At 37.3% G+C, this 14,152-nt stretch overlaps 1 protein-coding gene across 1 annotated transcript in view; it reads left to right on the plus strand.

The window, feature by feature from the left end:
* LOC108686151 (E3 ubiquitin-protein ligase MIB1) overlaps nucleotides 1–14,152 on the plus strand; it is a 436,727-nt gene that overhangs the window by 43,180 nt on the left and 379,395 nt on the right. The window contains exon 9 of the mRNA XM_018191282.1: nucleotides 7,800–7,951. Coding sequence (XP_018046771.1) covers nucleotides 7,800–7,951 — 152 coding nt within the window. The remainder of the gene's footprint in view (nucleotides 1–7,799; nucleotides 7,952–14,152) is intronic.

A 14,152-nucleotide genomic window follows, 5' to 3' on the forward strand; every position in this document is an offset into this window, starting at 1 on the left:
TATATATATATATATGTATATATATATAATGGCACGAAATGCGTAAGCGTCACGTATCGATCGTTGCGCAATTAAGCGTAGCAGAGAGTGAAGCGAGATGACATCTGCACGTTGCAGGCTTTCTCTGATGGATGACAGTTCTTGCTGCTTTGAGCGACGCGCCGATATTCGATGATATTTTGATAGCTAGATCGACGTTGACACAATGACAAGTTTGCTTCTGATTCGCGAGAGAGAACTCGGCTTACGCGGCACAAAGTAGTATCGCAGAGACAAGAGCATGACTGAACCAATACTTTGATGGATGATGCCATCACTCAGGCTTGGCACCAATATACGAATGTTTGAAAGAACGCACTGACAGCAAGAAAAATAAGTGTCGCGAGACAACATTATTATATTGTCACGCGCTCTATAAATTTAATATAAATTCAATATAAATACATGTTGTTGCAAAGAAACAAAATCTTATTTTACATTTTTTTTTTATTTACATCAAGATGTTTTACAAATTTGTTAGCAAATTCTTTTTACAGATAAAAATGCTACTATTTGCTAAATATTCGTGAAATATATTGTTTTCTCCATCAACGTTTTTCCCATCAACAATCACAGTTTCAAATTTACTCGTATCGAGCTTTTGTTCGTTAATTAATCTTTGTTTTTGCGTGTGCAATGCCAAAGAGAGACGATCATATTTGTCCAATCACTGGTGCGGAAACACGTGACATACATCAGAGCAGTAAGTTACGTCGCTCATCTCTCTATGATGACTCGTTGTACGAGTATGGAAAAGGAATAGAAAGAGAGGAAATGGTAGTTCTCGTGACCACGAAATATAGTCAGGACTGGTCGGGACCTTTTGTCGCTACAAAGAGCGAGCTCGCGGCGAGGAGCCCAGCGGAGCGAGGGGTGCGTTAATACTAAAAGCAATAAGCAAGGAGTGGTCACGGTCGGGCGGGGTGCGGACACAGGGTTTTCCGAAGTTATTGTTGTGACCACTACTATTTCGCCTCGGCTAGCGTCTCTACCACCCTTTCTTGATTCGCCTTGCTAAATTAAATTTTGCTCTGCGCGCGGAAGACCGCGTAACAAAGACTCGGGAAAATTGTTTGTTTGTTGGCATCGAAAGAAAATTATACAGAGCTGATTCTCTTGAGTATTTTGCATCTCTTGATTAGAAAATTTTGTCTCGCCATTCTTTTTTTGGTATAAAGTGACAATGCATTAGTTTTTATGAAATTTTTAATACTAAAACGTAGTAAGTACCTTTAATTAAGCTAACATAGGAAGTCAGTATATAAATTTATTATTTTTCTATACATTGATAATATCAGCGAAATACGCAAACGTTTCGATCTTAGATTTCTCCTCAGTACATTCATTAATAATAATGATTAATAATATAATGCTATATAACTTATTTCATATCGCTAATGTTCTTACAAAACTATCATTTTTGCATCAATGTCCTTATTGAAAAACGTTAGGCTATGATGTTGTTGCAAATATCATCTCATCTCTCAGTCCGTTTTAACGATGTATTAAATTGCCAAATTTACTGAACATTATAATTTTTTATATATTTTTTGAATTATTAAAATTTGTGGTGTCACGTACACATGCACACACACACACCACACACGCGCGCGCGCGCGCGCGCGCGCAAATTCATAGAATACTAAAATATCTTTGTTTAGGCTTTTAAGCTTAATTTTTTAATGACATATATATATATATATATATATTTTTTTTTTATTTTTTTATTTTTTTATTTTTTTTATCTGGCTCTATCTTTATTCCAAATATATGATACATAATTTTTCCACGAAAGTTATAAACGTTTTGATAAATTGACAGCATTGATCGCCATATTGAAGAAAAAAATGGGAAATTTATAATTTTTAAATTTTGTCCTGCTTTAAATATAAAATAGATCAGAGCCAACTACATTAGCATATATGTATCTATTTTAATCGTGGAAGAGAAATTTTAATTCTATGAAATTAATACAAAGTATTATACTTTGTGAGAAAGAAGGTTGTTATTTTGACTAAATGCTTTAATTCGCAGTGATTATTTATATATTTAGATTAAATATACATAAGTCATGTCAACAAAATCTTGCAATTTAAAACATGTTATTTGTTTGAATTAACAAATATTTGCTTGACAGCTCGTGACCGCTATATTTAGTTGAATCAACTGATATTTGTGATTCAACAACTTTTTCAATGTAAAAATGTGATATTTTGTTGGTAAAAACACGATTTCAGCATCACCTTAACGACATAAAAATGTTTTTGGTTTATTCTCTGTCATTTTATTTTGAACCGATTTATTTGAACTAGTTTTTCTCTTGAGTCCAATTTTCCTTTGCTTTCTCTTTTTTTATATCGTTGTATACCAGTGTATTGCACCACGGTGATTCAGCAAACACGACGGGTTACGGAGTCTCCGTCATAAAGTGCAGAGCGGCGAACTCGCGCACAACGTGCTCAGAAAAAACGATCTCATCAGGATGTTTCGATTCGGGAGAATTGCATTTGGCGACGCCGTGCCCTGGGTTAAGCGTCGCCCGACTCCGAAAGAACTGGGTCATCGATCCTCAATGTAATTTTAAATTAGCGCATGTAGTCAGTACCGCTGCGTATTTTATTTTTATCTCTATAATTCCAAAAAAATCCAGCCAAAGAAATAATTTTAGTATGGCGCATCTCGTTCTATCTCATTATTCGGCATTCCGAAATTCTTTATTCGTGGCAATCTATCAACTTAATCGGCTCCCGGCTGATTCGCACAGTACACAATGAATCGCAGCATCACGGCATCGTCACTCTGCGTAATCCTCGCGCCGGCAATTTATATTAATTAGCCCGTTCGCGCGCGGGACCATTCGCGCTCAACATAAATTACCGCCGCTAATGATGAATGTCAGGTATAAACGTAATATTATGCAACTGTGCGGCTGTGTACGAGTGTCGTGTGTTCGGGGATTGCCTTCACCCTCACGCTGCCAAGTAGAACCGGGTTGTTAGAAGCATGCAGTCAACCATACGTGACAGTGCATACGTATATGCACATATACTCGTCGCAAAATCAACGTCACGTTTCTATACAATGATTACAATCCATCGACACACGTGGCGGTAATATAGCTACGATTCGACATTACCTTCAACCATGGTGATCACGAATCATTGATCAAAAATCAGCGAACCATGCAATGATTACCGTTTTAATAAGTGCTTCTATTTTAAGCTCATCTACGTCGTTCGTTCGTTACATGATGTACTGCTATGCGATTTTGAAGCGTAAGCAAATGTACATGTAAATGGAGATTTGACATTATGAATGACATAAATGAGTTAATTAGTTTTTTGGTAGATAACAGTTTCTTAACTATTATTATGGCTTCATAAAAATGAAATATTATTTAAAATTTTATATATACCGTTTTAGTTTCGATTAAATTTAGAATTTCCAATTACATTATATTTTAATATAATTCAATTTAAATTTGCTTCATAATCACAATTAATACAATCACGATGTTCTGATTTGGGATAATAGAAGGGAACTAGTGACGAGAAACTTGTGTAAGGTGCAGATATTGTAGATATTTTGATATCTAGTTTTATTTAGCGTGTTCTAGTAGTGGATAAACTAGTGGACAAAAATATCAACGTCTTCGTGCACATTTAAAAGTCGAATAACAAATCCAAGCACAGTCGATATAATGAGTTAGTTAATTCATTTAGCACTTGCCGCTTTTATTTAGCCAACCGGAGAATCTTGCAGCCTCTGTATTTTCACAGTCTACTCGGAAATCCAGACTTCTCTCCTATCTCTTCCTTTTCTTCCGTAAGCGTCCGGGTTCGTATACGACCCGCATATAGTTCTTGTCTTTGCGAGGTGCCTTTACTCGATCCCGTCTTCTTGGTGCACCGGCAAAGGAATCCCCGAGTCTCCTCCTCAAAAGTAGAAACGCTGGGTGAGAAAGGTTGGTTGCAATCAAGCGCGGACGCGGACTTTGAGGGTGCTTCGTCCCGTTTTCTCACGGTCTGCATTATCTTTCCAGACTTCCGTCACGACTCGAATTCTATCCTACCTCCTAACCTCTTCTCCTCCAGTTGAAGAAATCGGGGGATGATTTAACAACGAAGGCCGAAGGGATGTCTCTTCTTTTTCTTTCTCTTTTTCTTTCTCTATCTCGACTCGCGTCTTCCCTTCATCCCTTCTCATTCGGTCTTAGCGAAATCGCTATCGATCGTCGTTGAAAAAGAAGTTAAGCTTATTCAGTGGACGCTGCAGGATTCGCCTTTGCGATCGTTCCTAGTTACATTAGATTTGACGAGGATGTGATCTAAAAGCTCGTTCGAGCGGATAGTCAAACTACTAAAATTCGATTCGACATTTGTTTGAATGGATTGTTTTATCAAAGAATGAATAGTATGGAAGTTTCGTGAATTATTGGTATACTGAATTATAATATTGTAATGTATATATTTGAAAAGTGTTTCATCAACAGAAATACAAATATATATGGAATGTATTATAATAATAGTGCATAGCCTGTAGATCTAACATTAAGTGGCCATGCAATTTAATTCTGACACGTTTGTTTTAAGAACGATACTTAGAATACTATTAGTTCTCTGTAACAATGGAGCTGCTTCGCCACGTTGTATTCGTCAGTCATGTTGAATGACTGCTCCTCCGATTTCGAGTGACAACGGCACTTGAAATCTAAGTTTGCTTTACGTCTTGCTGATGTCTTAAAGCTCTCATTAGTTAGCTCGTCGTCTTCGACGAGCCCAACGATGAGTCTGGGGAAGAATTAGCGATGTCAATATTTGTGGTGCAATCAACTCGCTTCGACTTCCTGTCCTCGTCGTCGATTTGCCCCTCCCCCCCCCCCTACTTTCCCTCTATCCTAGCTTCGACACCGACGCTGATTGTCATCCACACTTCCAGGCTCGCCTGCGTTGTTGCTGTTGTCTTTTCTCATTTCGCTGGCTCGTTTACCTGATCTGTACATAGCGTCACCGATGGCAACGAACATCGACGCCAGGTATCTGTTTTAGCCAAAGCAAATTTGAGGAACATGCTCTTTCACGGAACAAATATACGTAAACGTTTATTTAGCCTTCCGATTGTCTTTATCATTCTCAATTTATTAAGTAGCAAGTAGCATTATTTCATGTCGCAGAGATAGTTTTTTTTATATTTTCAACCACGTTATCTAGCTAATACTACAATGATATGTGACAAAGAATCCGCGCAAGGACCATTTGTACTTCTTACGTTTGACAAGTCTCTGGCAATTTGTCGGCCTTAAGAATGATCGAGCGTCTCGAAATCGTGATGCCTGGCCGGCGGCGGTGAATCGCGACAATGAAACGATTGCGGTGTGGACGAAGAGAAATGTTGAAATTAAAGTTTTCGCAAGTTATTTGAACGCTATCTATGGCGCGTGTGGTATGAATCGAATGTCATTTGTTGGACTTAAACGAGTGGGCGGCGGCGAGATATAAAGAAGGATGACTCGGAAGAGAGCGGAGAAGAGGGGTTATAATGCAAACCCTTTCCCAGAAGGAACAGCGAGGACATCGAATGGGAGAAGGACCACATCGATGGAAAAGAGCACGTCAGCGTCGCAAATTGAAAATCCGCATCCAGGGAGCTACTATTTTCTCCCTTTCGTACAAATCTTTGTTCGCGGCTGAGTCGTTGTAATCCTTAGAAATCAAGGATAGTCGATAGTCACCATACCCATCGTAGTTATCGAAAATAGGTAACAATCCCGGACGAACTGATTACTTGTACTTTGTAAAATTTCATAAATTCTTCTAAACTGTAATTTTTATATTGTAGCTTGCAAAATTGTTCGTTTAATTGCGCATTTATGAAATAATTAACGTTATTACATTGTGATATTTCTCTTAATTATTTTTTCTCGACAAGAATAATAGCCATAATGACGAGATTCTACGACGAGGTAAATAAGACAAGGTCCCGCGATTGTCGCACGATCTTTGTTCCCAACTCCTATTCGCCTCGATGGCATTTTCCTTTGACCTCTCGCTTTCCTCTTCGCTTTGCTTCCGTTTTCAGTTTTCTCCCTTCTCTTTTCCACCTTTCCCGCTACTTCTCCCTCTTTCTCTTTATCTCTCTCTTTCTCACCTTTACCCTTACCTAGTGGCGTGACACATGGCCAGCATTTATAGCGCGAGATAGCGCCGGCGGTTCTCGACAGCGCCGGCAGATTTATCCTCCACGGTTATTGGAGTTATACAAAGGATTTTTCCAACTGATCCCATAAAGTATCTGTGCCTGATGCCCTATTATTTACGCAGCCGGCAATGGCTGATGTCGCGGAAGCTTTTCGCTCTTCCTAGTTTTTGCGCTGGAATGCGAGCATCGTCATGAGCTTGTCGCAGATGCTATTTTACGCTTCGTCGTTTTCGATTTATCGTAAAAACGATACTCTCCGATATCGTCTTTTCATCGAGTGAATTATTATTGGGCATCGACGGCATAGAGTATGTAAAATTTTTTTTTCCCAAAAAAAAAAACAATCTAGATTCATAATTTGAATGGAAATATTTAACCTTATTTGTTATATTTGAAACGACAGAATTACTACTAACAGCGAAAAGAATTATTTTTTTCAAACGCTTGTTAAAAGCTTTTGTGGCAGCTATTCTAAAGTCCATCATTCTTATCACGCGTGTTTTCAAACGCAAATACTTGCATTGTCTGTGAACTGTACGCGTTACATCGGTCCATCGTTGTAGTGTTTATCCCTATGCTCGCTCGTTCGTTCATTCGTTCGTTCGTTCGTTCATCCATTTGTTTGCTAGCGACGAGTTCGTACTGCGTTGTTCGGCATTAATGGATGGCCCCTGTTTCCGTACGTTTTATCGTCAACTGAAGCTCATAGGTATCGTTCGAATCGTAACCGCCGGAGCCAAAACTGGCCGAAACATTGATCTAGTTCTGTAGAGAATCAAGGTGAATAGTACGGTTCCACTCGTTATCTATGGTGATCCTGTCTTTGAATTCTTTTCGGTTAAAAATGACTTACAAATCCTAAAAAGATTAACGATTCTAGTAGAACAGAAGAAAACGATAGATTATTGGAATGCGCATAGTATTGGATATACATGCGTTATGTATTTGACATATAACATACGTATGGAAAAAAATATGCAAATTCAAATGTCATATTAGATCGCGATGTAACACAATCGTTAAGAAATAAAGACTAAACGGTCAAGCTGGATCTTTAGTGCTGAAACAATTTCATATGAATTTAGATATCATAAATCCTGTAAATTTATTTTTATTCTTAAGACAGAATCCTAACAGAATTATAATAGTAATATTACAAATTAAATTGATAATTTAATATTATTGATGCTCATAGACATTTTTATAATAATTTTTAAACACTTTGAAATCCGTAACTAATTTTATTGCGACAAATATTACCTTGGAAAAAGATACATATATTAAATAACTAAACTATTTTGAAAACTAAAGTATTTTAAATGAATAAATAAAAATTAATAATTTTTTAATTTACAACAATGCAAAAAAAGTAAAAAGGATTTTTAAAAATTTGCTCGTTAATACTTGTAATCTCATTAAAGTGATTAATTAAATTCTGCATTGTGTTACATGAATATCTATTTTATTTTTTTTTATCAGAATTTTAGCATGTTTTATTTTCATGTATTTTAATTATTGAAAAATGGAATATACGTGACAGAAGAATATTTTCTTGGTTGCAGGACTCCGAAGGTGACACACCTCTTCACGATGCGATCTCTAAGAAACGGGATGACATGTTGGCTCTGTTGTTGGACCACGCCGCAGACATCACCCTCACCAACAACAATGGCTTCAACGCTCTTCACCATGCTGCTCTTCGTGGCAACCCAAGGTGAGTGCTTCGCGTTTTCAGATGTGACGCTTTTGTCCGCGACGCTGAATGCGCCGTTCTAGAATTTAACCGTCAGGTAGCGAGATTCGCGGTGAAGAGAAACACCAATAAACAGCTTGCGCCGGATAACAATTACGCGCGTCTCGTTTCGTAGACTTAATGGATCACCATGTATTTTGAGTATTTGAATGGTTGCGAGAAATATCTCATTAATCTTATGCACATGATTATGATTTATTATTATTATGTTTGCGCGTTGATTAATATTTTACTTATACGCGCACGTTTATGACTGAAAACTTTAATTAATATGATAGAGAGGTACAAGTCTTTTTGTCTGAAACGAGCGTTTAAGCTAAACGTTGGTCGCGAACAATGGATTTTCTGGATACGAAGCTTTTTTCATAAGAAGTTACGAGTGAGATTTTCCAACGGCGTGTCCAATGGGTCCGTTCTTTTTTCCGCCTTCTTTGTTCTCTTGTTCGACGAATCATAAAAGAACGTCGAACCACAGATGTTCCCGAAGCTGCCGTTGTCGACGATGTTCCTGTCATCGTCTCGACGAAGTCTAATCGATCCGGTCATTCTCGAGAGGTAGCGAGTCAATTTTACCTCGATTCTCGCCTCTCGTCCTCCCGTTCAATTTAGCCACGCGGACTCTCGGAGCTTTTCGAGATTTGCCCACTTCTAGTTATTACTTTTCGACGCAAAGACGGAGTAACGAGAATGAGACGAACGGATATTCCAATAGGAGCGATATCTAGTTTGAAACTACATTACTTGGTTGAAATAACATTATTTCGTAACGACGATTCTATTTGCTTATCTATCCGAAATACATCATCATTTAAAAAAGAGAAAAAGAATAAAAATTAGTTTCTTACAATTTAAAAGAAAAATTAAAACAACAAATTTATGCCTTTTTCAAAAAAGAAAACATGAAGTGTTGATGTGAAGATAATTTATTTAATTACTTAATTACTTATTTAGTTATCTTGGCCATACGTTTCGATCCAAGTTTGGATTCTTTTTAATATCAATATAATGATATATGATGTTAATCAAATGTATCGTTCCAATCAAATCATTATATTTCTTGATGTGATCAGTGTCTCTAGATGATCTTCGTTAAAACGCACAAATATTCAGATAATTCTAATGTTTGAGTAATCAGCATCTCATACTTGTACGCTTTAATTAAGATCATTAGCTATATCGGGAAGCGTAATAATTTCGTTGGAATGATACATTTGATTGACACAATATATCATTGTATTGAGCACTGAAAAGGATTCGAAGCTTAAATCGAAATGATCAAGAGATAAGATATTAAGTAACTGAATAAATTATCTTTCACCAACATTCTGTGTTTAGCTCAAAAAGCGTAAATCTATTGTTTTGCTTTATCTCAATTGAGATTTGATTCTTTATTATTTTATTTTATTTTATTTTGTTAAAAGAAAAAATATGTGGCTCTATTTTGTGACGATCTTTTTTTTATCGTTTGCCATATTTTTTTTTGTTTTCACTCGAGAATGCGGGTCAACAAATTTGAAAACTTTCCATGCGGTATTGTCTTCCTCCTGTATATTTTTTTGTATTTCTTTCTTTGTCTCGTTTTGTCTTTCTTTATGTCTTTCTATTCGCATGAGAGATTTGTTTCAATATTTCGCGTCTACTTCTAAATTCAGAAAATGGCATCGAATGCATTTAATAGAATCTTATAGTCATAATTATGATTATTAAGAGATTTATAATAATCAACTTTTCGGATCGTGTGAACATCAGTAGTCGCTTACGACTTTCGCTTTACATTATCGCTGAAATAACATGAAAATTTTCACTATGCACAAGAAAGAGACGATATCTGGATTCGCAGATTCACTTGTGTAAACTTCCTTAATTCTTAAGTAGCATTAGCAGTACCGTGAAATGAAATATTAGAATAAATTTAATTCTTTCACAATAAATAAAGATTTCGAAATCTGATGTCCAGAAAATTAATCAGTGAACAAAAATCTCATGAATATTCGAGGTTCTAATATACATATATTAGAACAACAAATTGATTATTATGAAACAAAACTGTTAAAAAAATTTTTTATTACAATATATAGTTGTATTAGTTTAATTGTTCATTTTATTTTTATTTACATAAAAAAAATCTCTTGTGGCGCGATAAATTCTTTCAATCGTATTGTCATGTTCTAATTGGCAACAAGGAAGAATAAAATATCGTGGAACAAATTTCCCTGATAAATCACCTCGCATTTCACGCTTCTGTTGTCGCATCAGTGTACATAAGACAGCGTGTATTGGTACGCGAACATTTATCTTTGTTCCATTGCTACCAGCTGGAAAAACAGCGAGAAGGGTGGGTGACTAAATAAGGTCATGTGAAAAAGTTTCGATTATATAAAGAAGAGATAGATGAAGAATTAGATCGATAACTTTTGATATTGCTTTGATCGAATGTCTCGGTTTAATTTACCATTATAATCCGGGACTTACATTATAAGGAATTAGTGAAAACTCAGTATTGCTGTCTCTATTCCCACTGCTCAGAGCGAACGATAAGGTTAATCGTCCGAAGAATATCGACGTCAAGAAACGTCATCTTTGTCGCCCATCTCTTCATAGTTGAGATAATTATAACGACTATCTTATGTTAGGAAAGACGCTCGAGGGCGACTCGAAACTAATTCAGACTAAGATAGTTTGCGGTAAATGAGTACTCGAAACCGATGAAGTTTACTTTGCTTGTCATTATATAGACCGAAGAGCGAACGTTTCGCAGTGCGGTGCCTTCAAGTAGGCACCGCAATCACAGAAACGTATTAGCGCGGAGATAGATGGAATGTACTCAGAGCCGTACAATCAAGGATCGTTTGCTCTTCATAAAGAAATAGCGATCTCTGTTTCAGCAAAGCGAAATAAACGTTACAGTAGTTTGCGCGATTGTTCGATACAAGTGCTATACAGGTCAATCGTTGTAAGGATATAGCATTTCATACGTGATTGCTCTGCCCGAAAGTAAGTTTAAAGCGTCAGTAAGTACGTGTCCGTGTTCGTTACACCGGTTGCTTTCCCAAAGTACACTTAGATAAAGACGAATGTCAGGTATATTCACTGCAACCAATTCCGCTTTCCTTCTTCGTGTCCCAGTATTCTTCCGTAGTCTTGCTCTCGGTCATGGACGGGTCGCGGCCTTTCTTACAGTTCTCTCTCTCTCTCTCTCTCTCTCTCTCTCTCTCTCTCTCTCTCCCCTCCCTCCCCTCTCTCTCTCTTTGCCGCTCTTTCCTGACTCCTGCTCGTGCCCTGTTGGCCTTTTCTCGCGTTTGCACTCTCCCTCTAAAGGAGCTGCCGGTTTCTCTCAAGATCCATGCCATAGCGCTCTGAAGCCGAACGAACGGACGTCCGGAGACGTAATTTCCTGCTCTCCTCTGGTGCGGCCTCCCCCTTTACCCTTCCCTCTCTTGCCATGTCTGCTGCTTTGTAAGGCATTCTCTGAGGGTTGTCGACGAAACTTCTCTCGTTTTCCATGCTTCTGCCCACAGTTTCTATACGTTTTCAAATTAGGATCGACCAACCAAACATGATTGTGAATATTCGCAAAGATACATTTACAAAGCCTTAAATTTGCAATTATTGCAAATTAATCACGTGTTAAGCATTTGGTAACAGAAAGTAGTGATGTGTTATTTTTACGACGACGATACGATTCATGCAACATTCTAATTAAGAAAATCCTTGCATTCTTAAACTATTTCTATTTAGGGAGAAATTCGATTAAAATCTCTATTGATTATTATTCAAAATACATGTTCCGTGTAACTTCATTGTTATACTAAATTATATTATATTTATGTTTATTATTATTAAATCCATTGTCATTGCTAAACCTTTTCAAAGGATTATTGCTACAACATAATAAATTTCCATTCTACTCTATGGAAGTGCACAGCATAGCAACGTGAAGTTACCGTATAATAAATAGTGCATCATGCGTTACATTATCGACGATGAGTATTCTATGAGCCATAATATTTTTATGGCTATCAAAATGGTGAACTCGATTGCAATCAATAATGCTTTATCATTGTAAAAGTAGAATACGGTCAAAGCGTCAATACGCGGGCGTTACAGTGGAAGAGCACTAAAATTAGTCGGTTATGCTGTCCCTTTGTTATTGTCGGTTCATAATACCCTGTTGTTCAACCGTGATGGTCTAATCATTATGCTCACGGACAGAGATACAAATATGCGTCATATACTAAATTCTACCACATGATCGCCGCCTCTGGCATTCAAATATTACGGTATCATCTGCGTGTCGACCTCTGTTTGACGTAAATCACGAAATTGATATTTAAATTGTCATTCTTTGTGATTATTGCAAAGAAACAGCCTGGCCTAGATAACCGCTTTGAAAATATACATATATATGTACGTGCACGTGATACGATGCACGCTAGAAATTTTCAATTCCGATAATGATATTTCTCATTGACTTAGTGCATATATTTTTCTAATTATAACTTCGTTAATTACAGTTTTTTTTTATGCAATCGTTACATTTCGCGATATCGTATTCTGTACTCGTATTTTTCATCACCGATGTATGAGATCGTGATAGTCTACGACAAAGTTATAACGCTAATTTGCTTGGCTCTGATGTCTCGCACGGCTTGATTATGTTAGTCACACACGCGGCACTCGGTGCCGTTGATCCAGCAACGTACACACATCGCGTGCCTGTGAGTCGCTTTGATCTTCTCTCGTGGAGCCGTATTCTGATTGTGACACGCCGAGTCAGAATAGCGCAAGATCCCCGCTCCGGTAGTCAATTCTGCTTGTTTTGTACTATTTCGTCAGGACGGTGGTCACGTATGTTCTGCCGAAGAGCTTTGTCGAGACGAGAGTCCTACGGTGGGTCGTGATTAAAATTTTGTTACCACGTAGCCTTGCCACTGATTTCGTGCGGCTTTGTACATTAACGTGTCGTCTATCTAGTTCAGATAGTTTTCATTGAGGTAAGTTTCCCTTGAAATGTCAGAACGGACAGCATTATTTATTCCGTCCGCTGTCGAATCGCGTTCTGGATTAAAGACGAGAACTGATCTCTACGCAAATATTCCTAATTGTCCTTAGCATTTCTTTCAATTTGGTGTGTTGTGGCGTGCCTCGCTTAAATTGTCGTCATTTCTTTTCTTCTGAAGGAATAAAACACGGAAGAAAATTCATTCCATGATACGAGCGGACTTTTGAGTTCTGGCAGGACTTTCGTGCTATGTTTTGATTGGTATTCCTGAGCACGTATACGTAGAAATACTGGTAATAGAAAGTAGTAGTAGAAAAAGAAAATAGAGAAGAAGAGAGGAACTCGCGCGAATATTCAGCCGTGCATTTCGTTCCGCGCGCTAAGATATTCCGATCGACAGTCGTAAACTTCGAAATAGTTGTCGGAATAATTAGCTTCGGTTCTCTCACTATTGGGTGCTCGTCGTAGCTAAGATGGTTTTACCAGGAGGCATGGCGTAGAAGGATAGAAAGGGGTTGCTCGGAATGGTGCTAACGATAAAGGCGGAGGATAATCATTTAAATAGCTCGTCGAGCGCAAGCCATTTAATTTGCTTCGTCGAGAATCTAATTACTTCCAATAGTTTGTTAATTTCATTCGCCTACTTTGCCGCCATTAAATAATTATTACAGCACAATGTCGAGGGAGAAAACGAAGCTCGTCGCAGACAATACGGAATACGCTATAAGAGAAAGCAAGTTCAAGCAATTCCGAAAACGACGACAACCCCCATTTCCGTGTACGACTCCCGTGCGTCGCGTTAAGAATCGAGTCCGTTCAGTGCAGCTGAATTCAGTTTAACTTTAGACGAAAAACTCTCTAGGTATATGCAATATTATCTGAACCGATCAAGTGCAGCTTGTTTGCTGCTTAGATCGTAGCTATTCGGCGAATATAAAAAGGAAAATGAAAAAGCAGCGAAGTTTTATTAAACACACTTGAAACTCTTTATATTTTGTAAGCATTGAAAGAAAAGTTTTTAGTCACTGTAATTATATCTTACCATAGTTTTTGATATAAGTTTTTGATACAATATTAATAATAAATATGTATACAATTCTTATTTATAATAAATATGTATATAATATTATTATAATAAATATGTATACAATTAACAAATA

This window comes from Atta colombica, unplaced genomic scaffold (assembly GCF_001594045.1).
Source record: "Atta colombica isolate Treedump-2 unplaced genomic scaffold, Acol1.0 scaffold164, whole genome shotgun sequence".
NCBI classification, from domain to species: Eukaryota; Metazoa; Arthropoda; class Insecta; order Hymenoptera; family Formicidae; genus Atta; species Atta colombica.